This window comes from Schistocerca cancellata, chromosome 9 (assembly GCF_023864275.1).
Source record: "Schistocerca cancellata isolate TAMUIC-IGC-003103 chromosome 9, iqSchCanc2.1, whole genome shotgun sequence".
Taxonomy (NCBI): domain Eukaryota; kingdom Metazoa; phylum Arthropoda; class Insecta; order Orthoptera; family Acrididae; genus Schistocerca; species Schistocerca cancellata.
Window position 1 is genome coordinate 402,436,213 of NC_064634.1, and position 17,645 is coordinate 402,453,857.

Here is a 17,645-nt window from a genome sequence, read left to right on the forward strand (position 1 = left end):
AATGGTTCGTAAGTTTCCAAGTGATGTGGCTGAGGAAATTTGTAGAGAAACGAGCCGTACTCTTTTAAAATCCAAACCACCAGCTTCAAACATGACTAGAGCTGAACACAGTGGCCTCCGCGCTCTCTGGAATGATCCTCTCATTGTCATCCTACCAGCTGACAAGGGCAATGCTGCCGTCTTAATGGAACAAGCCGACTATGACACAATAATCAGACGGATGTTCGAGGAAGACACATATCAAAAATTACCTCAGGACCCAACATTCAAAATAGTGAAGAAAACTCCAGATCTTCTCAAACGGTCATTGCTGGAAGAGAATACTATAAAGAACCTCCTCCCCAAGGCACCAAGACCGACCACGTTCTATGGTCTGCCGAAGGTGCATAAGAAGGACACACCACTGAGGCCGATAGTGAGTACCATCAGATCGCCGACCTATATCTCTATGCACGTTGGACATAGTGGACGCCATATAAAGAATACGGCGCACTTCGTCAGTCGGATTAAAGGTCTGTGACTTTCTGAAGGGGATATTATAGTTAGCTTTGATGTGGTTTCTTTATTCACATGTGTCCCAATCGCAGACACTATTGACTTGCTGTCCCAGCTCTTTGATGACACCACCGTGGATTTATTTAAGCACATGCTGACGTCGTCATATTTCTTACATTATGGAGAATATTTTAAACAAACTGATGGTGTGGCAATGGGAAGTCCATTAGCTCCAGTAGTTGCCAACCTCTTTATGGAGAATTTCGAAGACATCGCCTTGGACATGGCTCCTACAAAGCCGAGCTGTTTTTTATCACAATGTTGACGATAGCTCTGTCATTTGGCCACATGGACAAGAAAAGTTAGAAGAGTTCCTGGAGCACCTCAACAGCATCCACAACCGCATCAACTTCACAATGGAAGTAGAGGTGGAGGGTTTCCTGCCGTTCTTGGACATTCTTGTCCTCTGTAAACGCAATGGGTCTCTAGGTCATGGCGTTTTCTGCAAGCCCACCCACACGGATCGGTATCTGCACCCCACCAGCTTCCATCACCCAGCACGGAAACAGTCAGTTCTGAGGACCTTAGTACATCGAGCTGAAACCCCTTTCAGACGTTGAAAACTTGCTGAGAGAATTGAGCTACTTATGCAAAGTATTTAAGGAAAACGGTTACAACAACAAACAGATCTCACAAGCAGTGTCATCCAAGCCTCAAAGGAAGCAGAGCTCTGAGGAAGACCCAAGCAGGTTGCATTCTTACCGTTTTGTAGTTCGACAACAGGGCTCCTGAAAAGGCATAAAATAGACACAATCTTCAGGCCTCTGACAAAGATCCAGCAACTAATGAAATCTGTGAAAAATGATGTAGGCCTCAGAATACCAGGAGTTTACAAGATACCGTGTGGATGTGGGCAGTTCTATGTCGGCCAGACTGTTCGCACTACTGAACAGCTCTGCACAGAACATGAAAGATGTTACCGTCTGTGCTATCCTGAAAAGTCAGCTGTAGCAGAACATGCTCTGGAAAACAGGTACCAAATAGCATTCAATGAGATGTCTATTATTAAACGGACTAATGGCTTTTGGGATAGCGTGATAAACAAGGCCATAGAGGTTAGAATTTCTGACAATATCTTCAACAGAGACGGTGGATTGTAGCTGAGTACAGCGTGGGATCCGGTGTTGGGGTGTTCAAGGGGGGCTGGCAGTTGCACGGCCAAAACATTACCGTATATGATACGGGCCCGAGCGCCATTGACTTCATGAACAATGGCACGGCTATATAAGCACAGCAATGACAACCACATGACAGTCATCTACTTGACAATGGCAGAGGAGATCTCTGTTGAAAGCTCGTGGGCAGTTAACCACTTGACGCGGCTTGAAACACGAGAATGTTTCACTAACAGATATCGCCGCAAAAGCATGCTTTTGTACACTACTGCACATTGGCAAAACTCAACCAAAAATCAGAAGTGACAGCTCTGTTACATTTATACACATAAAGATATGAACAGCATTGGTCCCTCACTCACACGACACACGTTAACAGTACGATGCTCACATCTTCGTTTGAAATGCTGCAACGAGTGTACAATATAAGTCTGCTTCTTGGCGTAAGAAAAAACTTGCATGTGCCCATGCACGACGCAGATGCACGTATTCCAGTTTGGTGCGTGGCTCCTGCAACATCTGTTGCACTGTCCATGGAATTCTTGGTCCAACCTGTGGTAACGTCAGCTCACCCTTTCTGAAGACCAGCAGCATCGGAGTCCCATCCTGTAGAATTTTTAAGAAACATGTGACAATCCAGGAAAGCATTTTGTGTCGTAGCTTCTAAATTTCTAATTTATCCTCTGTGCGAAAAAGGTGACAAGACTTGTCCATTCAATCTCTCTTGTACCTATGCCCTCAAATTTTGTGGATCATTTCATATGGCTCCAAAACAGTCTTACAGTCGGTCTGTATAAATAAATAATATTCTTAGTGACTCACAATATGGCTTCATGTCCAGCTTCTCAACAGTAAAAGCAGCTTTTACTGCTGAAAATAGTGATTAATTTATACTACTGTCGTTTGAACTGAGATTATTTGTTAATGTTATGCTTATGCTTGTATTTGTGGATCTCAACAAGGCATTTGCCTCTGTCAGCCATAGAATTTTTCCATAGATACTCTACTGCTATGGTTTTAGATGCTCAGATGATAAGGTTCTGCCTGAGTGATAGAAAACAAACTTTGCAGTACACCAATATCAGATTAGACATCTTGGGTATCATGCAGTGCGTGCTGGAGGTTTCTGTGTTCGGACCTTTACTCTTCATAACATTACAGTGACCCAGCCCAAATTTGCACAGGTAGCATTAAGCATCTCCAGCCAGATGTCGTGTGGCATAGTGTATTTAGTTTGTAGGCCAATGTGCAGAGTTATGAATAAATTTCAGAGAAAAATGTTAAGTAAGTGAGTATCATCACTTTCACACAATTTTCAGTAGCCATAAGAGTCATATGTAGCATCTGCATATCTTGTTATGTATTCACGACTACTATAATTTGTGTCACAATATATCTGTTTCAGATTATAAGTCTGTCCCTATATTAAGCATTGCTGCATTCCTTCATGAATGCCACAATTTTGGCTATTTATGATTAACATGTTACGTGCAGTTGCTAAACAAATTCTGAAGATGCCTCACAAAGATGTAATGTGCAAATAAAGCTTCTGCTGTCAGCAAACCTAGATTGTTTCTCTTACTGAAAATATATCACTAAGGTTGCTCCTCCATAGCCATGGAGTGGGAGGATTTATGTCGCACAGCATGAAAGTTTTCTGGAGGCATGAATGTTGCGTGTTACATATAAACTGACATTTATAGTAACACATCATGACAATGATTGGAGCCCATTATTACATAAGTAATAGGCTTACAACCAATGTAAATATTGTATGCAATTGTGTGTGTGTGTGTGTGTGTGTGTGTGTGTGTGTGTGTGTGTGTGTGGCTTGTAGCAGAATTTTTTTTAAAGAAAAACACATATTTTGGATATTTTTTTTTTCGCTGACCAATTGTTCTCTAATGACTTCAGAAAACTATTGATTAAAAATATTTGATTATTTCAAGTTTTAAGTCTTACATCACAGCTTATATTTTTTAAGATAGTTCAAAGTTCAGTAACTTACTGCTCATTATTCAAAGAATGTGTAGATTGTGATGGCAAATCTGAGGGAAGCAGAAACTGGCTGTCTGAATTGGTCATATTTTGAAATGTGTCTTTCCCCATCATTGAGTGGTGAATGGTCAGTTAAAAGCCAGAGTGAAAAAAAAGTGATTCAGCCTTTCAGAAATGACTTCCTGACACTTAAATCTATACTCGATGTTAACAAATTTCTTTTCTTCAGAAACGCTTTCCTTGCCATTGCCAGTCTACATTTTATATCCTCTCTACTTCGACCATCATCAGTTATTTTGCTCCCCAAATAGCAAAACTCCTTTACTACTTTAAGTGTCTCATTTCCTAATCTAATTCCCTCAGCATCACCCGACTTAATTCGACTACATTCCATTATCCTCGTTTTGCTTTTGTTGATGTTCATCTTATATCCTCCTTTCAAGACACTGTCCATTCCGTTCAACTGCCTGGATTTGATACCACAACCTTTAAGTTCTCATCCACATTCTCTTCCACTAGACCACCAAACCAATTGTGAATAAGATCCCACAAGCTGCATTCTCGACACACTGTTGCTCTCTCAAGTTACGGCAGCTGTTTGCAAGATGCAATTTATATACAGAGATGTAAATGACTTGTCCAATTTTATGGTGTGTGAATACACACTCAACTGACATGATACTACTTGCGTTACAGCTGAGAAAGACTTAGGAGCATTACAGCAGGAAAATAGAGGTTATATGCAATGACGTGTGTCACTTTGGATCAGAAGAGCTCCTCTCTGGTTTGGAGTGGCTAACAGAAGTGGTAAAGGCTGCCAGTCTTGCTTGCAAAATGAAAGTAGAGCTGACCATTTGCAGCATAGTCGACAGGACCAACTGCAGACCTCTGGTACAGAGCCGAGTAGAGGGTCTGAATCTGAGATGGTTCTGTGATCGTGTAGGCTGCAGATTCCTCGACCTGCGCCATAGGGTGGTTGGGTTTTGGGTTCCGCTGAATAGGTCAGTCCACTACATGCATGAGGCAGCTACACAGGTAGCAGGGGCTGTGTGGTGTGGACTGGGCGGTTTTTTAGGTTAGAGGGTCTTGGGAAAACACAAAAAGGGCTTCAGTCACAAAGAGTGCAGGCCGAACACAGAAGGAATGTAGATACAGGAGCTATCGATATAACAGTTGTAAATTGTTATAGCTGTGTTGGGAAAGTACCAGAACTCCAAGTGCTAATAGAAAGCCCTGATTCTCAAATTGTTATAGGCACTGAAAGCTGGCTAAAGCCATAGATAAGCTCATCCAAATTTTTGCGAAGAACCTAATGGTGTTCCGAAAGGATAGGCTAAACACGGTTGGCGGTGGAGTGTTTGTTGCTGTTAGAAGTAGTTTATCTTGTCGCAAAATTGAACAGATAGTTCCTGTGAGGTAGTATGAACAGAGATCATTGTTGGCAACCAGAATAAAATAATAATTGGAACCTTTTACCGACCTCCCAATTCAGGTAATACAATTACTGAAAGGTTCAAAGAAAAACTGAGTTTGATTTCAAACACATACCCGACTCATACGATTGTAGTTGGTAGTGACTTTAATTTACTCTCAACATGTTGGCAAAAATACATGTGTGTTGGCAAAAATACATGTGTGTTGGCGAAAACACATGTTTAATTCCGGAGGTACACATAAAACATCATCCAAAACTGTGCTGAACGCATTCTCTGAAAATCATTTCGAGCAGTTAATTCATGAGCCCCCGCGAATAGTAAATGGTTGTGAAAACACACTTGACCTCTAAGCAACAAATAATCCTTGTTAATAACAAGCATCAAAACTGACACAGGGTTGTCGTAGCGACACTGAATATTGCAACCTCCAAAGCCTCCTAAAATAAATGAAAAATATACCTATTCAAAAAAGCAGATAAAAATTCACTTGACGCCTTCCTGACAGACAATCTCCACTCCTTTCAAATTAACAATATAAGTGTACACCAGATGCGGCTTGAATTCAAAGATATAGTATAGGCAGCAATTGAGAGATTTATACTGAATAAATTAACAAACGACAGAGCTGATCCTCCTTGATACACAAAATGGGGCAGAACACCGTAGCAGAAATAAAGAAAAAAATATGCCACATTTAAACAGATGCAAAATGTCTAAGATTGGCAGTCTTTTACAGAAGCTCGGAATTTAGCACAGACTTCACTATATGATGCTTATAATAGTTCCCACAATGAAACTTTGTCTCCAAACCCGCTAGAAAATCCAAAAAGATTCTCATCGTATGTGAAGTATGCTAGTGTCAAGACACAATCAACGCCTTCTCTCCATGATAGCAATGGACATACTATCGAAGACAGTGCTGACAAAGCATAGTTACTAAACACAATCTTCCAAAATGCCTCCACAAAAGTTGATGAAGTAACTATTCCAAAAATTAAATCAAGAACAGCTGCCAACATGAGTAACATAGAAGCAGTTATCCTCAGAGTAGTGAAGCAACTTAAACTACTTAATAAAAGCAAGCCTTCTGGCACAGACTGTATACTAATTAGGTTCCTTTCAGAGTATGCTGATGCAATAGCTCCGTACTTAACAATCATATACAACCGTTCTCTCTATGAAAGATCCATACCCAAAGAATGGAAAGTTGCACAGGTCACGCCAATATTCAAGGAAGCTAGTAGGAGTAATCCACTAAATTACAGGCCCATATCATTAACGTTGATACGCAGCAGGATTTTGGAACATATATTATGTTTGAAGATTATGAATTACCTCGAAGAAAACTGTCTACTGACACAGTCAACACCGATTTAAAAGCATCGTTCTTGTGAAACACAACTAGCTCTTTACTTGCATGGAGTGCTGAGTGCTTTTGACAAGGGCTCTCAAATTGATTCCATATTTCAGAAAAGCTTTTGACACTGTGCTGCACAAGCAGCTTGTAGTGAAACTGCGTGTTTACGGAATATCATCTCTGTTATGTGACTGGATTCAAGATTTCCTGTAAAAGAGGTCACAATTAGTAGTAACTGACAGAAAGTCACTGAGTAAAACAGAAGTGACTTCTGGCGTTCCCCAAGATAGTGTTATAGGCCCTTTGCAGTTCCTTATCAATATAAACAATTTGGGAGACAATCTGAGGAGCAGTCTTAGGTTGTTTGCAGAGGACGCAGTCATTTATTGACTAGTAAAGTAACCAGAAGATCAAAACAAATTGCAAAACGATTCAGAAAAGATATCTGTATGGTGCGAAAATTGGTAATCGACCTTACATAATGAAAAGTGTGAGGTCATCCACATGACTGCTAAAAGGAATCTGTTACACTTTGGTTACATGATAAATCAGTCAAATCTAAAGGCTGTAAATTCAACTAAATACGGCTGCGCGGTGTGGGATCCTTACCAGATTGGACTGAGAGTTCAATGAAGGGCAGCACATTTTGTATTATCGCAAAATAGGGGAGAGTGTGTCACTGAAATGATCCAAGATTTGGGATGGACATCATTCAAACAAAGGCATTTTTCGCTGCGGAGAAATCTTCTCATGAAATTCCAATCACAAACTTTCTCCTCCGAATGCAAAAATATTTTGTTAACGCCAACCTACATAGAGAGAAATGATCACTATGACAAAATAAGGGCAGAATTTATACGGGAAGATATGATGATGATGATGTTTGGTTTGTGGGGCGCTCAACTGCTTGGTTATCAGCGCCCTTACAATGTCCCAACCTTTGCTCAGTCCAATTTGACCACTTTCCTGGATGATGATGAAATGATGAGGACAACACAAACACCCAGTCATCTCGAGGCAGGTGAAAATCCCTGACCCCGCCGGGAATCGAACCACGGGAAGATATGGGTGTTCGTTCTTTCCGCATGCTATACGAAATTGGAATAATAGAGAATTGTGGAGGTGGTTTGATGAATCCTCTGCCAGATACTTAAACATGATTTGCAGAGTATCCATGTAGATGTAGATGTAGATGTACATCTCAGAGCAGCCTGTAAGTGGTTTCAAGTCAATAAAATTCATATTAATCACAAAAAACTGTTCTCTCTTCAGCCATTCCATTAAAGATGATGGAAATGTCACTGTTTCAGCTAAACTTCTTGGGATACATCTTGACTCAAAATTAACATGGAAGAGTCTCACGGATTGTATCCATTCTAAGACAGCATTTGTTACATATATTTTAGTTGAACTAAGGTCTTGCATTAGTAATAAGCTATTGCTTAAATGCATACTATGCCTTTTTACACACCCACACGCCATCTCCCTTAGAGCGAAAGAGTTCTCATTTGGCAAAAGAAGTCAGTCAGATGTGTTGTGGAGACATAAGTAATGAGTACTGCAGACAACATTTCAAAAGCCTAAAAATACCACAATTATGTCCTCCTTTATACCAAACTGTCTAATACATACAAAAGCAAAATAATAGTGTCAGAAAATATGACAATCTGTTCATCAACATAACATACATCTGCAACAGTAGATCAACCTCATACTTGCTAGATCTTCTACAATCACTACACGGAAATGGTTTGCAGAAAAAGCATTTTATACAATAAAAAGAGTTCAAAATGTGCACTAAAGTACTAACATAATTTCATTTAGATTAAACATACACGTGAATATGTTGGATATATCAAGTGCAGTATGACTGATAATTTTTTATCTTGATAGCCAATAATGATTTGAAAATATCTTTGAGAGCATGTAATTTTAAATGTAAAGATGTATGTACACAAACCACATCATCTGCCATATTAATGTTTAAAGATGGATAGTAAATAAATCAGCACGAGAGGAGGTGGGGGAAGAGGGAGAGGGAGAGGGAGGGGTTAGGGGGATAGGGAGAGGGAGAGGGAGGGGTTAGGGGGATAGGGAGAGGGAGAGGGAGGGGTTAGGGAGAGGGGATAGGGAGAGGGAGAGGGAGGGGTTAGGGGGATAGGGAGAGGGAGAGGGAGGGGTTAGGGAGAGGGGTTAGGGAGGGGTTAGGGAGTGGGTTTAGGGAAGGGGAAAGGGAGAGGGAGGGGGAGGGGCCGGAGTAGGGGGAGGGGCAGGGGAGGGGGAGGGGCCGGAGTAGGGGGAGGGGCAGGGGATGGGGAGGGGGAGGGGCAGGGGATGGGGAGGGGCCGGAGCAGGGGGAGGGGCAGGGGAGGGGGAGGGGCCGGAGCAGGGGGAGGGGCAGGGGAGGGGCCGGAGCAGGGGAGGGGCAGGGGAGGGGGAGGGGCCGGAGCAGGGGGAGGGGCAGGGGACGGGGAGGGGCAGGGGAGGGGCCGGAGCAGGGGGAGGGGCAGGGGAGGGGGAGGGGCCGGAGCAGGGGGAGGGGCAGGGGACGGGGAGGGGGGGTGTGAGGGGGCGTGTGAGGGGGAGTGTGAGGGGGTGTGTGAGGGGGTGTGTGAGGGGGGTGTGTGAGGGGGTGGGTGAGGGTGAGGGTGAGGGTGAGGAGCAGAGGGGCAGAGGAGGAGATACAAATTCTAGAAAAAAAATACATAACATGGATCCTCCTCTCTCTAATGGTAGACAGCATGCTAGCAAATCTAGAGGTAGCTCAAAGGATTAAAAACCCTCAGCAAGGCTGATTATTGATTATTGAAAACAGTTGCCTGGGCTGATGGAGATGCAGAAGAGCTACGGAAGGTTAATCAAGGCAGTGAGGGGGTAGCGAGATAAAGAGTGAATCAGGTCCTTTGACAGATGACTTAGTTGCAACACAACAACACAAAAGGAACTCAGGGGGTAGAACATATAACAGACTAGCAAACCTGGCAATGCTTTGCAATTACTAAATATCCATGGGAAATTCAGATCCCATAATAGCATTCTAATAATAAGACACTGCACCACAAATAAAACTTTTCCGTTTTCTGTGAAAACAGGTTGCGAGAAAGAAAGCAAAAGAGCACGTTGTTGTGTATACATTTTTTCTTTTAAAATATATTCATTGGGGAAGAATATATATGGGAGAACAAGTCTAATGGTTTAAATGCCCTGTTATCACAGTTAAAACTGACTGTGAGAAAGAAGACATACCACACATTTTCATAGCAGAGCATAGCACATCATCTTCTCTCTCACAATCAATTTTAACAAAAAGCCTGTAAATTGCCAGTTAAAAAAATATACAGCCTATGTCAATCCAAAAGTTCATCAAAGTATGGTGTAAAAATGTGAAGTAAACAGTTAAGAACTTTCCAAGATTTCTGGTAATGGCATATTTATATATTAGGTATATTACAAAGATGCAGCCAACCATTCATTAGATTAACATGAAAAATGTTAAGTAAAGTACTTTTTTCTGATAGGTGATAGCAACATTAAACGACAATCTGTCTTTATACAATAGTACAGAAGATATAGAGTGAGAAAGGAAGGAAGGGTGGGGAGGGGGGAAGGGGGGAGGGGGAAGGGAGGGGAGTGGGGAGGCATGGGAGGGGGCAGGGAGAAGAGTGGGAAGGGAGGGGAGGGGAAGGGAGGGGAGGGGGAAGGGAGGGGAGGGGGAACCAATGGGAGGGAGGGGATGGTGAAGAGAGGGGAAGGGAGGGGACGGAGGGGATGGGAAGGGTGAGGGAGGGGAGGGGGAAGGGAGAGGAGGAGGGAAGGGAGGTGATGAGGGAGGGAGGTGAGAAGGGAAGGGAGATGAGAAGGGAAGGGAGGGGAGGAAGGGGAGGGGAGGAAGGGAAGGGTGGGGAGGAAGGGAAGGGTGGGGAGGAAGGGAAGGCTGGGAAGGGAGGGAAGGGTGGGAAGGGTGGGAAGTGTGGTAAGGGAGAGGAGGGAGATGAGGGGGTAAGGAAGGGGAGGGAGACGAGGGGGTAAGGGAGGGGAGGGAGACGAGGGGGTAAGGGAGGGGAGGGAGATGGGGTAAGGGAGGGGAGGGAGATGGCGTAAGGGAGGGGAGGGAGATAAGGGGGTAAGGGAGGCATGGGTGAGGAGGTGGTATGGGAGGCGTGGGCGAGGAGGAGGTAAGGGAGGGGTGGCAGAGGAGAGGGTAAGCGAGGGGTGGAAGAGGAGAAGGTAAGCGAGGGGTGGAAGAGGAGAAGGTAAGCGAGGGGTGGAAGAGGAGAAGGTAAGCGAGGGGTGGAAGAGGAGGGGGTAAGCGAGGGGTGGAAGAGGAGGGGGTAAGCGAGGGGTGGAAGAGGAGGGGGTAAGCGAGGGGTGGAAGAGGAGAGGGTAAGCGAGCGGTGGTAGAGGAGAGGGTAAGCGAGGGGTGGTAGAGGAGAGGGTAAGCGAGCGGTGGTAGAGGAGAGGGTAAGCGAGCGGTGGAAGAGGAGAGGGTAAGCGAGGGGTGGAAGAGGAGAGGGTAAGCGAGGGGTGGAAGAGGAGAGGGTAAGCGAGGGGTGGAAGAGGAGAGGGTAAGCGAGGGGTGGAAGAGGAGAGGGTAAGCGAGGGGTGGAAGAGGAGAGGGTAAGCGAGGGGTGGAAGAGGAGAGGGTAAGCGAGGGGTGGAAGAGGAGAGGGTAAGCGAGGGGTGGAAGAGGAGAGGGTAAGCGAGGGGTGGAAGAGGAGAGGGTAAGCGAGGGGTGGAAGAGGAGAGGGTAAGCGAGGGGTGGTAGAGGAGAGGGTAAGCGAGGGGTGGTAGATGAGAGGGTAAGCGAGGGGTGGTAGATGAGAGGGTAAGCGAGGGGTGGTAGATGAGAGGGTAAGCGAGGGGTGGTAGAGGAGAGGGTAAGCGAGGGGTGGTAGAGGAGAGGGTAAGCGAGGGGTGGTAGAGGAGAGGGTAAGCGAGGGGTGGAAGAGGAGAGGGTAAGCGAGGGGTGGAAGAGGAGAGGGTAAGCGAGGGGTGGAAGAGGAGAGGGTAAGCGAGGGGTGGAAGAGGAGAGGGTAAGCGAGGGGTGGAAGAGGAGAGGGTAAGCGAGGGGTGGAAGAGGAGAGGGTAAGCGAGGGGTGGTAGAGGAGAGGGTAAGCGAGGGGTGGAAGAGGAGAGCGTAAGCGAGGGGAGGAAGAGGAGAGGGTAAGCGAGGGGTGGAAGAGGAGAGGGTAAGCGAGGGGTGGAAGAGGAGAGGGTAAGCGAGGGGTGGAAGAGGAGAGGGTAAGCGAGGGGTGGAAGAGGAGAGGGTAAGCGAGGGGTGGAAGAGGAGAGGGTAAGCGAGGGGTGGAAGAGGAGAGGGTAAGTGAGGGGTGGGAGGGGAGGCGGAAGGGAGTGGAAGAAGGGAGGATGTGGGAGAAAAGGAGAGGGAGCTGGGGACAAAGAATGAGTTTAGCTATTGCTCAACAGAATGTTGGCACACACGTCTGTGATAAAAGTTCATCAATATTAAGAAATAGAAAAATTATCTTATTCAGTGGAATAAGAAACACCAATCACTATTAGTCTGGATTTAACTAATGAAAAGGTTTGCTACAGGTAAATGGGAGAGAGGGGGGCGGAGAAGAGAGGTATCATTGTAGTTTTCACTCTGATGCTCAGAACCATCTTTCAATATGTGTTGCATACATCCTTGTGTAATTTCTGTCTTTCATTATCACTAGAGTGTTGCAGCTGAACAACCACAGTTTTGGACATAAAAATCTGATGTAGATTCATACTTATGCATTAATGGTCATGGCTCTGTGCTTAGAATTTTCCTAGTGTTGTCTTCCATCAACTATGAACTCTTTTTCATCTAAATGTTCCTCACAGACTCTGTATCGAAGGATGAGTGGGATTGTATTTCTGGGGTTTTATTTCCATTTTGGAAAATTTTTAGTGACAGAAACATAAAATCATCCTTTATAGGGTTCATACTACACAATTAACACAACATTCCCCATGGCAAGTTGTTACCTGAGTGGAAAGAACCCTTTGGAGAGGAAATATTGATATCAAGACATAATAATTCTGAAAAAACTTTAAATTTTATTGTGAAGAAACAATGCTTTTTTTCAACTGCGTATGTTACTACCTGAGATTCTTTTGTAATACCTATTACAGACTTTGGCCTGTCATAACACAATATATTGTAAACAGCTTGGTTATCATACTGTGTTATGCAAATAAGTGGAGTTTGCCTTTTCCTTTTGTAGATACAATTACTTAAAAGTGGGAACAAAGGTTTGGCACATATATTTTGTGTCATATTTCTCCTGCATTATGAACAAAGGTTACTGCTTCACATCCAAAATTCCTCCTGTGAATCACATAGTCTCAGGAGAGAAATATAGCAAAATGGTAAAACTATAAGCTTGTGCTGATAATGACTACCTCTTCTATTGAGTTTATGGATTCTGAATGGTTACAACAAGCAATGGTGACTTTCTTACTGATGTGTGTAGGTTTCTAATACTGTTATGGTTGATAGTACTGTGGCACAGTATCAACGACTGGCCAAAATTGTGCCAGTCTGTCTACTGTTGTGACTCATTTCAGGTTCAAAAAAACCTATTCTGGTGATTAAATGGGGAAGCAGATACAATCAACAGTGCATGATATCATTATATGCTAACTAAGTAACTCAAGCCAGCAAATCATACCAAACACAGCATTCTATTATGGAATAGTGTTGTTGTTTCCATTACATGCCCACAGGCCAACATCAGCTGATGCACTACTGAAAGCACATCTCTGGTGTTTGAGATGTTGGAATACTCTGCCTCTTCCAGCTCTCCAAATCATTCAAATATGCTTTAGAAGGAAGGAAGATTAGAGTTGTATGACCCATCGACGACAACATCTTTAAAGACTGGGCACAAACTCGGGTTAGAAAAGTATGGGAAAGGAAATTAGCCATGCCTTTTTCAGAGGGACCATCCCAACATTTGCCTTAAATGATTGAGAGAAATCATGGAAAACTTAAATCTCCATGGCCAGATTGGAATTTGAACTGTTGTCCTCCCAAATGTGAGTCCAGTGCACAAACACTGCTCCACCTCACTTGGTAATGTGCTTTAGCAGTCACTTTCTTTCTAGAGGTAATGAAGTATTACAGGAATGCGTGGAGGGGGGGGGGGGGGGGGGGAACATGTCAAAGCCTTCTTTTTGGAAAGAATGCCCAAGTCTCTGAGCTGATCAATTTATGTTGCAAACTGGTATTCTTATTTATTCCAGAAAATGTATAAATAATTTTTTAAATAGTTCATAAAATTTTTACTTATGTCCTTAGGTAAATATATAGTTTTAATGACTCTATGATTCATTCTGGATATTACTAAGAATCCTCATCTCAAAATTAAAGGAAAACTTTTAACCAATCACTACCATATGAAACAAAATAAAATTTACTGTTTGCAATACCATATAATCTTTGTTTTCATGCTGCTTTAAAAATGTATAGAATGAACTTGTTATTAAAAATCCTCATTACATATTTGCTTGTACATAACTCAATTGGATGATTACTTAGCTCTACAACTACCTTCTGCAGTTTCCTCTGACTCATGTTGCGCTTACAGATGAGAAATGACAAAAATCAAGGACTTAATATTACCAGCAGCATTCTATTATACCAAAAGTAACCCCATGAATGGTGAACATGACTCTAACGAAATCCTAAAATTGTAACACAAAGAGATGTACATGAGTCAGGCCATTCAAAAACTGCTAGTAACCAACCAGAAAAGTATACAAGGAGCAAGTGATCAGTACCTCAATACACTTCTGATTCCAGCACTGCATGGCCCCAGCATCTGGCTCAGGTGGTTTGCCTGATGGTAAAAGCAACTCTTGATCATTCACAGCTAACGCAGTATCTCGTTCAAGCCACACTTGTAATGTTGAGAGTGCTGTTGAACTGTCTACCACATAACTGCAGTGCAAATACAATGGCACTACAAACAACTGCACAATCTGTGGACACAATTATGTGGATATGAGGTGTGGTATTTTATATTAAATATAATTTTATATATTTTTGTTGTGAATCACTTGTGTTAGCAACAAATCACAATAATTAAATGCGTTAATAAACAGATTCCATTAAAGAATAAAACAATACTATGAAAGGGTCATCTTCCTCCAAACTTTGCTAATGCTGAGTCACTTCTGTAGCAATGGACATGAATTAAATGTGAACCACATTTTACTAACACCGTATAATAATACATTGCAAGTGTTATGTGCATGACACAAAATTCATTCCATAAAAAGCTACTGTTTGGCCACGATAAGCTGACCCTTTTTACTAGTGTTGTGAGCAATGGAGAAAATTGTCAATAGCTGGAAGTTATCCATCTGTCTCAAAGCGCTGTCAATGTTCCACGTATGTGACCACTGCATTCATATAAGCACAAAACATGGGTAATGGTGCCAGCAATGTGGGAAGGTGTCAATGCTGCCTTCCCCTCACTGCTACTCTGCTCACAGCAGTCACAACACGGCAACAAGGCATGCCTCTTGCCACTCTTGACAGTCACTGTGTGCATGGTCAACTTATCATGGCACAACAGTACATAATCAGGGTACATACATGGACAAGAAAAAAGAATTCCTGGTTTTCCCGGTCTAAAATAAACTTTTTTTCATGTAAAGTAATTTTTTCCATGTCAAGCACAATAAACTTTTTTTTTCACATGAAGTACTTTCTTTCCATGTCAAGTACAATATACTTTCTCTTGGAGTTGTAAAACATATCAGTTCTTTAAATGGTATAAGTTTTATATAGCAGTGTAGGACTTCCCGGCAATCCCAGCAAAGAACAACACATTTTGGAAAGATCTTTAATGTGCGGCAACATCTAAACTGAATGTTTTGGTATTACAAAAGTATAAATACAAATTCACCGAATACAGCACATTACAGCATGCTAACAGAGACCGTAGTAGCGCTCCGTGTGGACTGGCAGTGAACTACAAATTTGGGAATATATGGCGTGATAATATGTATTTTTGCTTTGCGAAATATTGATATTTTTCAATAAGAAAAGCTGAAATTTCACATAAAATACAAGTCATAAAAATTTTTTTGTTATTTTTTCCAGCGTGTGGTTAGGCAGGATACTAAGAGCACTGCTTAAATTACAGCATTTGAATATCTCAGACAAGTATGATTGTAATTTTCACTCCTGTGTACAGAACATTTCTTGTGTAAACAGACTGAATACATGCTCTGTCTAGTACTTCAACTTTTCCATAGAAAAGCCAATTACACATGAAATTGCTCAAAGCAATCACCTTCCACTTTTATTTTGGAAGGTTAATTATACTTTTTGCCATAATATTGCACAGTTTGTAATTTATGAAAGAACTTAAAAAAATATGAAAAACTAGCCTTGAAGCTTGGTCATTTTTAGCGCATATTGCCCTTTAACGTACATCAAATTCGAATGATGGCATAAATGGCTGGTCTTTTAGGCCTGAAATTTTTCTAAGTGGCTGCTCCTTAAAGTGTTAAGTTTTGAAAGAGTCAAACACCACACAATTTCAAAAATTCATCACACATTCTCACATATAACATAATTTGTCTCACATACAAGGAATGTTACTTTGAAAGTAACGCTTCTCAAACAACCATTCACAATATTTTCTTGCGACCCCTTAGAAATATTAACAGATGTGATGTCACCCTCACCAAAAGTAGTTTGTTGTTCGGAAGTATTGCACTCTTCATCCTAAAGCCTTTGACACATTTTGCTATTGGCAGAGGCTTGTATGTGTGCTGTGTTTTGTTATTGTAAATAGTGCATTTTCTTTGCAACTAAATTTTTATTTTGATGTTATTCTCTTGTTTATGTTTTACTGATGCAGTTTTATTCTGCAGTAGTAGGCCAAAGTTGAATTCTTCATTTGTTCTCACCAGTTAAAATCTCAGAACTTTGACAAAAAACTAATATAATGAAAAATTCCCAGTTTTTCCCCCACATTTTCCCCAGGGCGTTTGCACCCTGATAATACTATAAGGTCAATTTTTCAACAGCCCACAGATGGTATGAAAGATGTGAAAACAGATTTGCAGAAAATTACGTATATAACAAGAATGAAGAATAAGAAGTATATAACAAACAATGGAATGCCCAGCTACGAATATCAACAAGAACACAATTTGAGAACTTTAAGATAGTTTCCAAAAAGTAATAAGAGGACACATTAAGGGAACAATATGATAAGATAGAAAAATCTTAGTTGCCAGACACTGTATCCATAAGAACATTAGCTGTAATACTGTAGTTTCACATGCATGTCTGAAGCTATATAAGAGCAGGAAGATGTCATCAGCAAAGTTTAATATTCAAGAAAACTTTCCTAAACTGAATTTATTCACATACTGTTCTTTTTTCCACGTCTAGCATCAATAACAATAAGATAGAAATAAATGAGATACTTGCTGCACTATTGCAATAATTTTTGTGCCTTTCTCTCGTATATGGCACATATTACATTGGGTGGCAAATTTATTAAAAGGGCCTCATTTCCAGATGATGCTGATAAGATATACTGGTCTGATCACCATTTTGCTTTTGGTGTGATGTGATGGACCTCTCTCTCACCCATAGAAACAAACCTGCATGCAAAATCAGTTGGATTTTAATTTTAAAAGTATCAACACATTGTTGAAAAATTAATTTTTACTTGCCTTCTATTGGCATTCAATACATGTTTCACCCATATTGCACAAAACTTTCTTATAGTAAATCATGCATAATATACCACATTCATTCTTCTGATACATCTATGGCATCAGCTACTTCATACACAAACTCTTGCTAAGCCCATGACATAACACGCATTTTCTAAATGTTTTCATTTGTGATTTAGTTTTGTAACATTCTTGTGTGTATCAGTTTGAATTCAACTGCCCATTTCCTAACTGTCAAAAATGAAAAGGCAGACTTATTAGCTTTCGGCAACTGTGGATATATTTCCAATGGAGTACTCCAGTTGATTTGTTTGAATTAAACACACGCTACATGACTATTTAAAAAAAAAACTGTGAACAAAACTATTCTTGTGAAACTTGGGCTTTTCATTAGTTATCAAATGTGTTAACATCTTACTGCAATACAGCTGGGTATCATTTTAAACAATTGCCAATAAACACCTAATCATTTTTAAAGTAAAAATG

The 17,645-nt window shown here is 41.7% G+C and overlaps 1 protein-coding gene across 6 annotated transcripts in view; it reads right to left on the bottom strand.

Moving 5' to 3' along the window:
• LOC126101121 (inhibitor of nuclear factor kappa-B kinase subunit alpha) overlaps positions 1 to 17,645 on the bottom strand; it is a 168,447-nt gene that overhangs the window by 59,104 nt on the left and 91,698 nt on the right. For all 6 annotated transcript variants that reach the window (XM_049911806.1, XM_049911802.1, XM_049911805.1 and 3 more), the window contains exons 9-10: positions 14,235 to 14,435; positions 2,062 to 2,276 (exon numbers count right to left, since the gene is read on the bottom strand). In XM_049911806.1, coding sequence (XP_049767763.1) covers positions 2,062 to 2,276; positions 14,235 to 14,435 — 416 coding nt within the window. The remainder of the gene's footprint in view (positions 1 to 2,061; positions 2,277 to 14,234; positions 14,436 to 17,645) is intronic.